Source organism: Numenius arquata, chromosome 3 (assembly GCF_964106895.1).
Source record: "Numenius arquata chromosome 3, bNumArq3.hap1.1, whole genome shotgun sequence".
In the NCBI taxonomy this organism is placed as follows: domain Eukaryota; kingdom Metazoa; phylum Chordata; class Aves; order Charadriiformes; family Scolopacidae; genus Numenius; species Numenius arquata.
The window spans coordinates 63,978,918-63,993,828 of record NC_133578.1 but is presented as its reverse complement, the minus strand read 5'-3'; the positions used below and the strand labels follow the sequence as shown (position 1 = coordinate 63,993,828).

Sequence of the window (14,911 nt, the reverse complement as noted above, 5' to 3'; positions counted from 1 at the left end):
CCTTAGTCACAGAGAGCTGGTCTCCACCCACCCTGGAAGGAAAAGGTATTAGTCCTGCAATCCAAAATACCAAGAAACAGGGCAAAAGCAAGACACTGCCTGTGCCCAAAGCTGATCACAGCCTGCTCTGATTAAGATATTCCTGATTTTGGTGGAAGACCTTGTTATGTTTCCAGCTAGAAATGCAGTTCCTACCACAACTCTACAGGACTCTGGCTTTGTGTCCTGTCAGGACTTTGCAGCAACTTCTACTAAGATAGTAGAAGTTTCAGAGTTTCTGGAAAAAAATGGTTTTTAATACAGAGTTTCTGAAAACTGAGTTACCCTGTCTCATCCTTCTCCTGACAATAAGCTTTGGAATGACAGTCTCCCAGAAACCTAACTAAATACATGATCACTGATTGACATTTTTGCTGAATGCAAGAGATCTATTTAGTGCCTTTCACTACAGTCTTGGCTGAATTGTCAGAGATAACATGTACATATATTGATTTCCACACCTGTATCTGAGGAAAAGCTTCTGCTTTCATTCAAGGGCATTTTTTTCAATATTTTTCAATGCAGTTAACATAAGAAGCCACAGGTGAGGTAACGTCATTCCTTCAAGTAAGACTATACTTGCTATTTGCTACAATATATACACTATGTTTACAGACAATGGATAGAGTTAGATACTACAACTTCAGAAAAGGCACCTGTCTTTGGGAAAGATTAGTGCAAACAGGATTCTTACAAACCTCATGTCCACATCAAAGTTGACTCCTGCGGCAACTGATGTGGGTTTTCCCATTGGCTTCACCAAGAGAAAGGGCCGAGACTCTGAAACAACTACAGCAAACTAATGCCCAGGACCTCCATGGCCACAGACAGACCAGGAGCTTCCACTTCAAAAGCGTCACAAATGCATCAGGGGACTTGAAAGGCTGCTCTCTAAGTACCAGAGGGGTACAGGTCACCCTGAAGAGTGCTTTCTTCTGAGGTGATACAATAATTTGTCTGCACCACAAACCATTTTTCTGCAGGGGACATGTAGGCCAAGGTGTGTTCCTCATGATGTCTTTAACTACCCGAACTGCAGAGCACATCAAATGCATTCCTCCAAAAAGCAGGAGAAATTTAACTTGTTCCTGACCGCTCTGAGAATGAGCCCTGGACAACCAAGTGGAATCGTGCACCAGTGCAAGTTTTTCCTCTATGAAACCATAAGTGTGGGAGGGTTCACTTGAAGAGAAAAATTATAAACATTATCTACCCTGAGAGACAGGTAACAGCGTTGTGGTGTATAGGAATATAGTATGAGGAAAGGGTATCGCTGAGACTGAAAATGAGCTCAAAGGAAAATAGAAGACAATGTTAAAATATTCACTCTGTTCATCCTGTATTTTGTTTTGCAGAGTGTTGAACTCATGAGAGCAGAACCTTGCCTTCATAAACAGCTGTGAGGGGGTTTTTGCCTGTCTTGTGTAACTGAGAATAATAATTGAAAAGATTGGTTGGTTGGTTTGTTTGTTTTAAAATACGTAAGTAGATTGAGTATCAAAGTCCCATTTAACTGTAAATTACTCAAACACTGGTGAAATTTTACTAAACAACAACAGCTGCAGGATACAAAACTTTCTCTGTCTCTCTGCTTGCTTCATTTTTCTGGATTATTTTTTTTTTTCTCCTCCACAAAGTCATGGATTTTCAGAGTACCCCCTAGTGGGATTTTGATTAAGAAAGCTAAACCATCCTCCCCGTTTCATTCGAAGTCCAACACAGTTGGTGAATGTGACTTCACAAGTCATACACAGCAGCGGTGTAAGAATCCTGCACCTCTGTGGAGAAGTCACAATGTAGCTGAATATTTAAAAACTCAGCTAAAAGAAACTGCATAGGACTAGCACATCTGTGGGAAAAGGGCAAAACACAAGAAGCAATCAAGCATTATCGCTGCTGGCTGAATTCTGATCTATTTTACTCACATGTTGTCTCCATGATGCTTACAGCAGGGCCCTCTATCTCCTGAAGCTGTGCATGAACACTGATCTTATATTCAGTTCCAGGCATCAGCTCAAAGAAACAATGTCTAGGCGTCCCTCCACCAAGATTTACCTCTCGCTTCTTCCCATCTGGAATCATAAAAAAGAAACCATTAAAACATACTTACTTTTACTGTTTATTGAATAATGTAATTTAAGTCTGAAACAAGAAGGGGACATGACAGCAGATGAAGGGCAAGTGGTTGACATATATTAATAAACTACATGCTGTCTTATTTCTGGAAATTCACCTCTGTACAGAGGTCTCTCTAACATTTCATCCTTCATATTAAGTAGAAGCTGAGGGATGTGTCAGACATCTGCAGGAAAAAAGATTAATTCCGTCCCATGTACTGAAGTTAATAAAAACCACTAACACTGGCATCAATGGGCTTTGGATCTGGTCCTAAATTATCTAATGAGGAATTGTTGCATTATGTAATTCTACGGCATCCTTTGTCTATGCCACTGGTTCTCAGAGTCTGTAACGTGCTTAGTAATTGCAAGAGAGACTGAATTAGATATTGTATTCCAGCTTCCACTGGTAACTACTTAACAAGTTGGTTAAGGAACGGTATTTACAGGGTTCCAAAATTAATCCTACTAAATTCCGAATAGGAAAACATGTTGACAATGGAAAAAGCCTGGATGCTGGAAATAGCATAAGGTATATTTTAATAATAAAAAGAAAATCTTCATCACAATTCATAATCTGTAGCAGAAAGGAGTGAAATACAAGCAACTGATCTCACATTCTACAGAGTATATACAAAAAATGCCAAACACACATCCACTGCCAGGGAAAAGACATCTGATGCTTATCAGAAGGTGTTACCCTCACATAAAAATAATTGATCACTGCCTGAATGTCACACACATCCAATCTGACAATCAAAACTCTTCATGATAAATGTTAAAAAGAAGCAATTGTTCACACTTCAGCTCACTCTGCTCACATTTAGGCTCTTTTGGCTCAGTTAAAAATTCTGGCAATTCTATATGATGAAAGCAGAATGTTGGCCAGCTCCCAGATGAGAAAGAAATCTGTGCTGTCTTGTGCCAGCCAAGAACTCTGCTTTCTGAACAGCTTGTCTGTATTCCAGGCCTTCAAATAAACCATATCATCACCCATTTGCCATTCCACAGAGAGGTCATTATTTTTTTGCAACAAAATAAGTATTATTTTTCATTACACCTTTGATAGATCCCATTAAATGTTATTAACTACACTTCTCTCAGGTTATCCAAGCTTCTAATTTGTCACCATTCAAAAGATCATTGATGTCTACTGGGGATAAGAGAATTATTCTGCACAAATAGTAACTTCTCCATAACCTCTTCTGGCTACACCTGAGAATCAGTGAGACAGAAGAGACCGTAATTCATTTTCTACACAGTCAGTGCTAAAAGCATCATGTGTTGCCACATAAAAATACCTCATGCTTATCCAGGTGAGTAACATTACTGCAAGCTATAATTAATGATCAACTGAATGAGAACAGACAAAACTGGACCCTGTTCTGTCTCTGAGCATGGTCTGGATTGAATCAGAACTTTCCCTACCCTTCTACCCTCCCTCTCATATCCATCCCAATCCTACAGAGCTATCACTGACAGTTTATCTACAGTTTCAGACGTACTCAGTTCTCCCTTTATCCATCTTCTGTCCCTCACACCAGTGAAAAACTCAGGTAATCTCCTATCTTCTACTGATAGACCAAACTCCCTCCCATAAAAAGGACAAGCCATCAACATCTATTTGATATAAAGGGACAGGAATGCTACTTCTACTCCGGAAACTTTCAATGTACACACAACTTTCTTCCATCCGTCATTTCCAGTATTTCAGGAGCCAGTCTGCAGCTCCAGCTGCATACCATTTCATAATTTACACAATTCAGTTTGTGGGGTTAGGCTGTAGGTCCATATGTAATGATTTAGTAACTTACCCACAAGCGATTCTATAACGACCCTGTACGCAGTGGCATGTCTGTGAAGCTGCCACTGAGCACAGAGGCTAGTCATGCGGACTTGGTAGGAATCCAAATTTGTCACACCCAGGTACACTGAAATTATATACCAAAAAATTAGATTTACTCCTCTAATAAGACTTACAAGAAAAAATGACAAAAGAATTCTAGTGAAACACTTGTTTCAATTAATTTCTAACAAATAATTTCAAAAGTTGCTTAACTTAATGATGTCAAGAAAATCCAAAACAGGAAGGAAAATAAAAGAGAATCTTTAGACCAAAAGTTTGGAACTTAAGTCAATTTAGATAAGACTAAGTAATGAGCACTGCTAAACATTCAGTTACTACAAATAAGTAGAAAAATATAATTATAACAGCAATATTTCTGTCAAAATCTAATTTAAAATAGATGCTTAGACATATAAAGACTAAATCAATTTATATAGAGAGAGCTAGAAAAAGAATAAATAGACTTTCCATGACGGAAACTTGTATCTACTATGCAAATATGTTTGGCTAATAAATAATAACATCTGCTTTATGAACCCCGTCTTGCTAACATCCAGCAGATTATTTTAAAGGCTGATACAGTCTGATTTAAAAAAAAAAAAAAAAAAAAGAAAAAGGAAAACAATTTGTACAAAACTGAGAAAGTCTTCCATGGGAAAATTTATTCAGGGAGCTGCACAGAGCCATAGTTATAGCAAAAAACAGCCTGCAGAGATCTGAACAGCATGAAATCATTCTTACAGGTTTTGGCTACGCCTGTTAGGGCATCACTGAAGCCTGTTGAGTATGAAGCAAATACTTTAACACTGTACTCCGTTCCACTGAAGAGATTTAGAACGAGAATGGTATTAATATCATCCCCTACAAAGGTCTCCAATGCAGGACCAGGAACTGCAAAAAATGAAATAAATTAGAAAATCAATTGCTCATCCATTGAATTAGCAGGTAGTTAAAACAAATATTAAGACACATCCAAAAATACATGTGCTCCTAAAGTTACTGCTATTTTTTTTGCCTGTTGGTTTTTTTCTTTTACCATACACAAAACCAAATTCTGCTCAGTCCTTGCACGGATAGTAGCCACAACACACTTGGGAAACTCAGCAGTGGGATTCATTAGGGCAGGGTTAGACACTGGCATCTGTTAAGACGCTTTTGTTCTGCTTCAATGACTTACTACTGCCCTAAATAGGCAGCTGAAGATCTACTCCGTTTGATGGTGTGCCAGGACCAATGGGGGGGGGGACACGACAGCAGATGCCAGCCAGCAATACAGTCCCTAAGGGGTTCTTACACAACAGCATCATTTAACGCTATGCAAAAATGATAATGAAAATAGAATAGAATAAAACTTTCCCAAATCAGAACTGCAAACAGCTCCTTTGTCATCTCTTTTGGTTGTTCTGGATACACTTCAGAAAACAGGCAACAGTATTGTCTTTGGACAGTATTTTAGCCCCTTAATGGTCACATATTTGTGTTTCGCTCTCAACAGAGGACGGTGTTTTTCTCAAGAAATGTGAAGGAGCTTGGTTGCCTTGTCTAGTTGCAATGTGCAGGTGGGCAAGGGATGCAGCACACACAAAACAGGCAATGAATAAAATGGGAAGTTTTTTGGGGGAGGTGTAAGGTGGGAGTAAAAGTCAACTAAAGCTTTGTTTGCATTGTAAAGGGGAAGGAATTTGAAGGACAGCAAAACACAGAAGAGAGGAACAGGAAGAGAGCAAAGGTAGTCTCTGAAATAAATAGAAAGAGTCATGGTAAAATGACATAAAAGGTCAGACTGAAAGAACTGGGTTTGATCAGCCTTAAGATGGTATGTCTAAAGGGGAATCTCACTGCTGCCTATACCTGCCTAATGGGAGGGGATGGAGACAGAATCTCTTTTGAGGCAAACGGGAAGATGGCAAGAGAAAATTTTGATTAGAAATTAAGATAAAGAGTTTCATGGCGAGGGTAGTCAAAAACTGGAACAGATGCTTAGAGAAGTTTTGAAATCTCCATCCTTGGAGATATTACAAACTCTACTGGACAAGGTCCAGTGAAACCTGTTCCAAGCTGGCCCTGTTTCGATCAGGAAGTTGGACCAGATGATCTCCAGAGATCCCTTCCAACCTGCATCACTCTGTGACTATGAAACTTCCATATTCAAAACCCAAGACACCTAAGTTTATAACCCTTTCAGGGCTGTAACTGCAACTGTTAGTTTTAAGTACAAAATTCAGCAAATGATGATATCAAGACATCGAACAGTCAAAAACAAATGACAAAAAAATAATCAGTTTAAAAACTCACTGTTGATAGGTTTATAGACAATTCTGTAACCCATTGTGGGTGATGGCGGGGCATCCCAACTGATGCGTAATCTGTTGTACCATTCATCTGACACACGTAAATTCCTAGGAGCAGACAGGGGTACTAAAAAGAAACCAAACCGAGCTTTTACAAGTTTATCTCATACAAGCACATGCATAAAACTTAAGACACGCACATGTAAATAGCGCGATACCCAGCACTCTCACATTTACAGGTAAAATTGCCAGGATGAAATTCATCCTTGACATTACATCAGTGGATTAATGTTGATATATTTGAGAAAGTTATACCACGGACTAATTAGAAACTTCGTTCAGCAAACAATGAATTTTCAAATTAATTCCCAACTTTGTCCCTAGATTTTATTAAAACATAAAACAATTCAGAGATAATTACCTTTTATTTATCTTGTTTCTTTCAATCCAAGTGCACTAAAGTTTTTAATGTATAAATCGTGCTCTTGCAAACAACACACTCAAATGGAATCAAAGGAATGATTTACAAGTGATTTAAGTGTCTGCCAAAATAGCACTTTAATTTAGGCAGAAATTATGTAAATTAGGAGAATAATTCCATAAAATTATACTATCATGACTGGCAGTGCACAATGAGATGATTTTTTTACCAATATACAGTAGAGAGGCAACTTAAGCTACAGCTGAGTAATCTTTTGGTACTTGGTCAGAACTCTAGCGATAATGCAATCACTTTTATGAAAGTTCAGCAGCATTTCTAATGACCTTTAGGAAGTAATGATCTCACACAAAAGAAAATCTAACAGCACAATGGTTGGTTTGATACTATTCCAGCAGGCTTTGTTTACTTTATTTTCTGCATTAGTTGGTTTGTCCTTGGTGGGATATCTATCAAGGGCTTACCAGCTTTATTACTCAACAAGTTTCTGCAAGCTCACAGTATCTGAATATAAAATACAACCTGTCAATTAGAAGCAACCCATTGTTTATAAATCAATGAACTGAGATTAATATAAAGCTTGAGTCATGTAAGTCATGCAAAATAAGCCCACATTTATACTAAAATATATTACTAAAGCCAAGGAAAAGGGGCCAAAAGAGTAAGCCTTTCTTTATGCATATCCTGGCCAAAGCCAAGCAGAAAGTTCGTACTTACAAGTTTTGCCAGGAGCTGAGACACTGACTCCTTCCCCATCAGGGTAGATGGGAGTGATGGTAACTTTGTATTCTGTGTCAGACATCAGAGGCTGAAGCAGAAGAGTATTTTGCCTCCCCGGCACCATTACCTTGATGGTCAAAGAACCAGAGACAATCAAGCTTAATGACTGTGGCCAAAACCTTCTTATATCTTACATGACATCTGACACCACGTTCCACTGTATAGCTTGCATTTTTAAATATTTCTGAATCTTTATGGTAAAACAAAACAAATTATCCCCCCTTTTAACAGAGCTACTAGTTATACCTGAGTCAAATAAAAAGGAGAATGCACCTATGGGATAATCTGTTTTATATTAAATCTACGAGCCACGACAGTTTCATAAACCACTGGTACTATATGGATGGTTAGAACTTAAACAATTTTACTGTACAGACAAAATAAATCATCTTATTGTATTTATTCTTGTCGCGGATATGATCGCCCAAAGCTATGTCAATTATTAAAGGTTGATATTCTTTGGGAACAGAAAATCCTCCTTCCCTTTGAGGAAGGAAAATGAATTCAGGAGACTGGGAAGTATGAACTGAGCAAGCAAGAATAAAACATGTTTGTCCCATCTGCATCTAGTCTGGAGACAAGGAAATGAAGGTAGCTATTTAGGAGAGGAGTAGCAGTACATCCCACAAATAGCAGAGGATCCCAGAGTGTCGTGAAACATGGAAGACTCTACAGCAGAAGTCCAGCCAGGTAACCCAGTAGAAGTAGAGAAGCTGTAGAAATCCTTCCAGGCAGTTTTGGGTGTGCTAGAGTAAACATTTCAAACCGCTCAAATAAGCACTGCTCCTTTTAATACAGTACAAGGTTTCCCCATAAGCAGCTATTTCTGAAACTCTTCAATAGATTACTATATTTTAGCAGAACAAAAACTAGTATCACAATAGTGGTGGCAGAGGTGGCAGAGGTGTCCAAGTAAAGCCTTGCAATCTTTTAACTTGTCAGTAAAATTTTAATCTGAGAGAGCCTCCAAAGACTGAATGGGAGCTATCTCATACATAGAGGGGACATGGTAAAAAAGAGAAACCAATTCTGTTTCCAAACCTGAACTCTGAAGTGACACTGTTGGAAGCAACAGATTGTGCGAATCTATCACCTGAGCCAGAACCTCACATATTTGGCAAGCAGTTGAGAGACCTATAAGGCCTTTAAACTCAAGGTAAAAAAGCAGAAACGGAGCCTAAAAGTGTTTTGTTGTTTCAAAGAAGACTGATGCATGTGATGATGGCAGAGCAAAATTTTCTGAAGCATAAACTCAGAAGAGAAAGCTCTTACCAGTTTTAACGCTCCAGGATACATTCAAACTACTTCTAATTTTGGCAAGCAATACACAGAAGGAAATTAATCTAGTACACCCAGGTGTTGAGACTTGTCAAAAAAGTACTTCATTCATTGATCAAAACTGGACAAAACCATCTAGAGACATTGTATGGAAGATTCCCATGCTAAACTCTTCCACACACATACTCAATACATACAAACTAAGTTTCTGAAAAGAGAAAAAACAACTTTTTTTGTTTTTTAGGAGAGGAGACGCAAGCATTGAGAACTCTTTCTTTTCCACATGTGCACATCAGAGTTCTTCTACAGAACAATACAGTTTTCAGCAGTGAGAAACATTCTTGGCTTTAAGGAATAAAAAAAAAAAAAAAATATCTTTCCAGTATGTACAGCACACCCAACAACATAAATACAGTTTAGGGCTGACCCTTTATGTAGTGAAAAGTATTCTATTACATTTTCTAGTCCCTGATTTTCAGCCAATTGCATCAGGGATTAAAAAGCTTATTAATATTTTTATGGAAAGGGAGGAGTAACTGAAATTTATATCACTGAAATCAGAGCCAAAAACTTTAAGCATCCACTGTCACGCTATAGTATATTTAAGCCCAAATTCCACAAAACTTTTGGGTTCTGCTTAAGAAATGTACTTAAACATATAAAAGCTCCTCTAAAAATTGAATGCCTGTGTCGTTTTATTGACATCTGTGTTGCACCTCTCAGGCGCTTGAAGCTTGATAAAATACGTTTCTTCCATTTAAAATGTGCCTGAGTATAATCTTACATCTTTCTGTATTCAGTGAAGTATTTATGCATGTGATTAATTTCAAAGATGAAATATGTGGTTAATCTGTTTGCTGAATTGTGACCAACGATAACAAGACTTGAGAGTGTACTTAAAATCAAATAGTTTGCAGAATTAGAGCCAAGATACCTACCTAATCTTACAATTTTATAATTTTCTTTAATGAGCTTTTGAGTTAAATCTAATATTCTTCTGATAGCCAGAATCTGAATACCTTTCCTACAGTTTTAATTTCCTTATGAAATAATAGCTGTTGAATACTAAAACAGAACTACATTTATATCATCCAACTAAATTTGATTAATTTTCCCAGAGCTGAAGAGTAAATCTGGGATCTGAATTTCAGAACCTCTGGGTTATTGTCAGAAGAACAGTACAATTTGTGCTGTTATGCTGTGCAAGTTTGTCACTGTATTATATGTTATACTATCACATAGTCGAGATAAACTGATAAAGCATGTTTTCCAGTCCAAAAGGAAACCACGACGTTGCAAGTTCATTTTCAGATTATATTGAAAGAAAAGGCTAAAAAATAGTTTTCTACTCAGGGCTCATAAAAGATGAATGAAACCAAACTGAAAAATGACTGATTCATATTTTTCTAGAAAAACAATATTCAGTTAACACCTTTTAATATTTTTTATTGATATAGTCTGATTTAGGGCTAAAAATGTCATCTGCTAGACATCAAAAAGAATATCCCATATTTTTGATATAACTGTTCTATGAATGGAAGTGAGTCACATGACAGACAGAAGGAGAATGACACAGGGAATATTTTTGCATTCTGAGCTAATTACTAAGAAAATAACCCAGAACTACACAATTTGATATCTTAAATGTATCTACACAAAGCAATGTCAAAATTTTCTAACAGTTTTTGTGGAAACCAAGCACTGCAATATAAGATTTCTGCAATTGTTTAAAGAAAAAAAAAAGCACACTTGGCCTCACAGAACTCTGAAATTATCTCAAAAATCGTGAAATCTTAAAATAATACAGCTAGGACTTCTTTTTTATTATGATTTGTTATACACACAAAAGAGTACATGTAGTACTCTTCATTTTTGCAAATATTTTTCAAAATCTTCATGACCAGAAACTTTTTTTGTATAAAACAATTTTGATTTTGATCATCACATGGTATTAGAAAAATAACAAATATTCTTAGGCACTTAGATTAAAAAGAGCTGTCCTTATTGTGACATGTTCAGGTTAATGAGCAGTGTGAAAACTCTGCATTTGAATTTAGCATAAAATGAGACTTTTAGGGAAGGAGCAAAATTGCTGAAGAAAAAACCCCATTATTTAAGATTGTCCTGTACAAACAGTTAAGAGTTGTTAAAACACAATCTCAGGATAGAAAAAGGCCGAGGAGTAAAAAAATCACAAAAAAAAAAAAAAAACACCAAACAAAAACCCATCCCCCAAAACTTAGACAAATTTTAAAAATACAAGAAAGAGGACAGGCGGCTAGTCTTTTAACTATGACTTCTTTAAACATCTGTGTGACCAGGCCTTGATCTCATGTTTGCCTGCAGTACGGCAGGTACTACACAATTAAAACTTTGAAGTTCAATCTCACAGTAATACCAAACATGGATCTGTTATTGAATGCAACAGGAACGTCATATAAGGAGAGTCCATGCCTTACTAATTATTAAACAAACTTTTCAAGCTCATGAAGCCATTCACAAAACCCATACAGACCATTCTTACCGCTTCCTCAGCACGGTCACCTTTCGCAGTGAGATAGGTCACTCTGAACTGCTGAACACTGTAATCTGAAATGTCCCACATCACCCTCAGACTTGAGGTTGTTTCATCATCTATAACAAGGTTTCTGATTCCTGTTCGAAAAACTAAAGCCAAAAAGATTTCATTAATATTTTCTCAACTAGATTTTTAGATTTAAAATTGTGCTAATTATCACCAAGTAGCTGCAAGCTCTGCTGAAATCATAGTGGCTCTGCAGATCCATCGTGGGACAACCCCATACAGCTCAGTCATCCTTGGGCTTAATAACATGAAAACTTTAACCATCTAATATAGTTATCCTATACTGCCGTTAGCATATACTGCCCCATCATCTTTGTTTATATTACTCAGCTTATGGAGCTTTAGAATAATCAAAGCTCCACTGCAGCTAGAATGCTACAGAAGAGAAATAATCCAGACCCGTTGTTACTTAAAAGTCAGTCTTTAATTCCAGGGAAAACAAACAGAACTCTCAAAACTAAACAAAATTCTGAAGAGTTTCCAAGCTCATATTTATAAAGGGAAAGAGAAAAGAGAGCTGAATTTTCCAAATTAGTCTCTGTATTTGTATGTAATATCGCTGGTATCATTCAAAGTCCCTACGCTGTGTTACGGGTTGGCTCCTCATGCACACACTGGCCATATGCAGGAAAGTGGTGCAGGAGCACGGTAGCACTTTTCACCAGTGATGTCCCCTGCCTGGGACACATCCCTCCACGAGATGTGCCATGGCAGTGGGCTGACTGCACCGACCATCAGGAACTAGGGTTACCAGCTCCTCAGTAACACCACAGCTCTCTGCTCCTACATCTGGGTCCGCTGGTGGGGAGCCTTAGCTCTTTGCATGTCAACATTCAAACTGTTGACATTTGTTCTGTTTACCTGCTGTGGTGGGCTTAGAAGTTGTGGTACTGGTAGTAGTCACAGTGGTCGGTAGCGTGGTTGTTTCTGCAACTGAAAAACAATACTCGGCTCACTAACAATTCAACAAGACAGAAGTAGTCACGGTATTTCTCTTGTGTTTCTAACTGTGACAATGAAACTGTGTGCTCACACCTACAAGCATCCCACACCTTCAGGCATTTCAGAGACTACAAGGGAACTATTCATTTGTTTACTTTAGGCACGCATATTCGCAGGATTAGCACTCAGATCTACAGAGAAGACATAATTATAAACTGTACAATTAAATAAGAATGCATATAGTTTCCCACATTTCTGTGGGAATGACTATGCGTAATGACTTCCACTTTGACCATTTGTTAAGGTTGTCAGATTAATTGAATTGAGGGCTTTTTAAAGATGCTTCAAGGCTGAGAGAGCTGGGACTCTTTAGCCTGGAGAAGGCTGAGGGGAGACCTTATCAATGCTTATAAGTATCTAAAGGGTGGGTTGAAGGAGGATGGAGCCAGACTCTTTTCAGTGGTTGCCAGTGAGAGGACGAGGGGCAACGGGCACAAGCTGGAACATAGGAGGTTCCACTCAAATATGAGAAGAAACTTCTTTACGGTGAGGGTGACAGAGCCCTGGAACAGGCTGCCCAGGGAGGTTGTGGAGTCCCCTTCTCTGGAGATTTTCAAGACCCGCCTGGATGCAGTCCTGAGTAACATGCTCTGACATGCTCTGGGCAATCCTGCTTCAGCAGGGGAGTTGGACTAGATGATCTTTATGGTCCCTTCCAACTCTAAAAATTCAGTGAAATTCTGTCCAAGTCAAAACCAGAAAGTACACTCAGCACCACTGAGCAATACCAGCATCAGCTGGACAGGTAAGGACTTCTTGTCTTAACAGAAGGTTCAAGATCAAGTCTGCAATTAAATTCCTAAATTTGAAATAAACTTTTGAATTTACCATGAAAACTAGAGTTGTTTATTTAACCAAGTCCCTATCTGTGAAAAGAGAGCAATCAACCTGAAATGCTGGCCACTGTTTTGATTATTAACTATAAAATATACTGTATGTAATTTTCAAGTTTTATCTTTGTTACTTCCATGTTAATGACACAGGATGCCTGTGTAAGCTTTTTGGACCACTATTTCAGCCAAGACTGAATTCACCTCTAGTGAGTACAAATTACATAAACAAGAAAGAAAAGGGTATATTGTAAATGCCAAAGATCTGAAATTAAATTCTTATAAATTATTTACTTTAGAACATTTATTCCCTCCCCACAAAATCCAATATATCTTCTCATAAGGAACCTTGGTCAAAGACTAAATATTGAAATGTAGGATGGAAGAGTATCTACCCAGATCCAAAGCTTATTAATATCACAGCTCAAGATAAGGAACCAAACCATCATTTTGACTCAGTGCCATCTACCACAGAGTATTAAATAAGAAAAGCAAAAAATACAGTCAGCAAAGCCCTGGTGCTAAACCACCACATTCTTCAATATTATAGCTACCCAAAGATGGACTATATTTTAAATATGATATATGCGTTAAAATTAAATCCCTTAAACATTTCTAAAAATTACAATCAAGAGTTTGTCTTAAATGTAGCTCAAGACAGCACATGTTATTTAGGTTTGATCCTCAAACAGCAGAATATGAACAAAGAAACTTCATATTCTGTGTTGGGCAACAAACCCTCAATAACATGACTGTCTGCGTCTCCATTTATGACAACCTAAGAAACACAGCAAGATTAAAGAATATCAGTTCTGCATTTGATAAATTTATAGGAATTGACTGAAATGAAAGAAGGAAAATGTATTCTCCTTTAAAATAAATGAAATTGCACTCAAATCTGCCCAAAGAATTTATTAGCTATGTTGAAACAAAAAGTACCACAGAGTACATCTGGAAAAAACACTGTTAAGAGTACTTAATATTTATTTATTATTTTATGGCTGGCTTGATTATTCTAATGTGTAGTCTTATACTTTCACCCACAACTAATTAATTGCTAAAGCTGACCATATTAATTTCATTTGAAATCACTAAAATTCAAGATATTAATCCATGAAAGCAAAATAACGTGGTAGAACAGTTCATTCGTATTTCTACAGCCACCACCACTGTTATGACAAATATATTCAGCATCTCCATAGCCTTACAAATGCTGTTTCTATACCAGAATTATAATCTGAGCTATAGTTCCACACATTTGAATGTGACTTGAAAGAACATATGCTGCAGACTTGGGGATTAGGGGAGATGTGCTGATGAGAAGTTTGCTATATGGTGCGGTATTTTAAATAGTAATTTTCCTTATTTCTACCTAGGACAGCAGCAGAAAATTCATGTATGTGCATTTCTAACTGTAAGCAGAAGGTTTCACTTCAGATTTTTGTGTGTTTCATTTATTTTATTGGAAGGGATCAACAGATGGGCAGGAGTTGGAGTTAAAGGGACTGTAAAGCAGAATGCAAGGGGCCTGAGCAGTAATTCTGGTGAAAGGGGTTGACTGGTTTTGGGAATAGTTTTTAGGTTACGCACACAGATACTACAATAAAACAACCTTTCTCTGGGATAACACCAGCAAGTTTTTAAAGTTGGCCACTGTATAAACAGAGTCAAAGTAAGACTAAAAATGGCAGTCAAGCAATAGATA

The 14,911-nt window shown here is 37.5% G+C and overlaps 1 protein-coding gene across 1 annotated transcript in view; it reads right to left on the bottom strand.

The window, feature by feature from the left end:
- COL14A1 (collagen type XIV alpha 1 chain) overlaps positions 1–14,911 on the bottom strand; it is a 120,474-nt gene that overhangs the window by 50,008 nt on the left and 55,555 nt on the right. Inside the window, exons 16-23 of the mRNA XM_074145978.1 lie at positions 13,897–13,984; positions 12,236–12,307; positions 11,315–11,457; positions 7,450–7,579; positions 6,298–6,420; positions 4,744–4,893; positions 3,971–4,087; positions 1,965–2,111 (exon numbers count right to left, since the gene is read on the bottom strand). Coding sequence (XP_074002079.1) covers positions 1,965–2,111; positions 3,971–4,087; positions 4,744–4,893; positions 6,298–6,420; positions 7,450–7,579; positions 11,315–11,457; positions 12,236–12,307; positions 13,897–13,984 — 970 coding nt within the window. The remainder of the gene's footprint in view (positions 1–1,964; positions 2,112–3,970; positions 4,088–4,743; positions 4,894–6,297; positions 6,421–7,449; positions 7,580–11,314; positions 11,458–12,235; positions 12,308–13,896; positions 13,985–14,911) is intronic.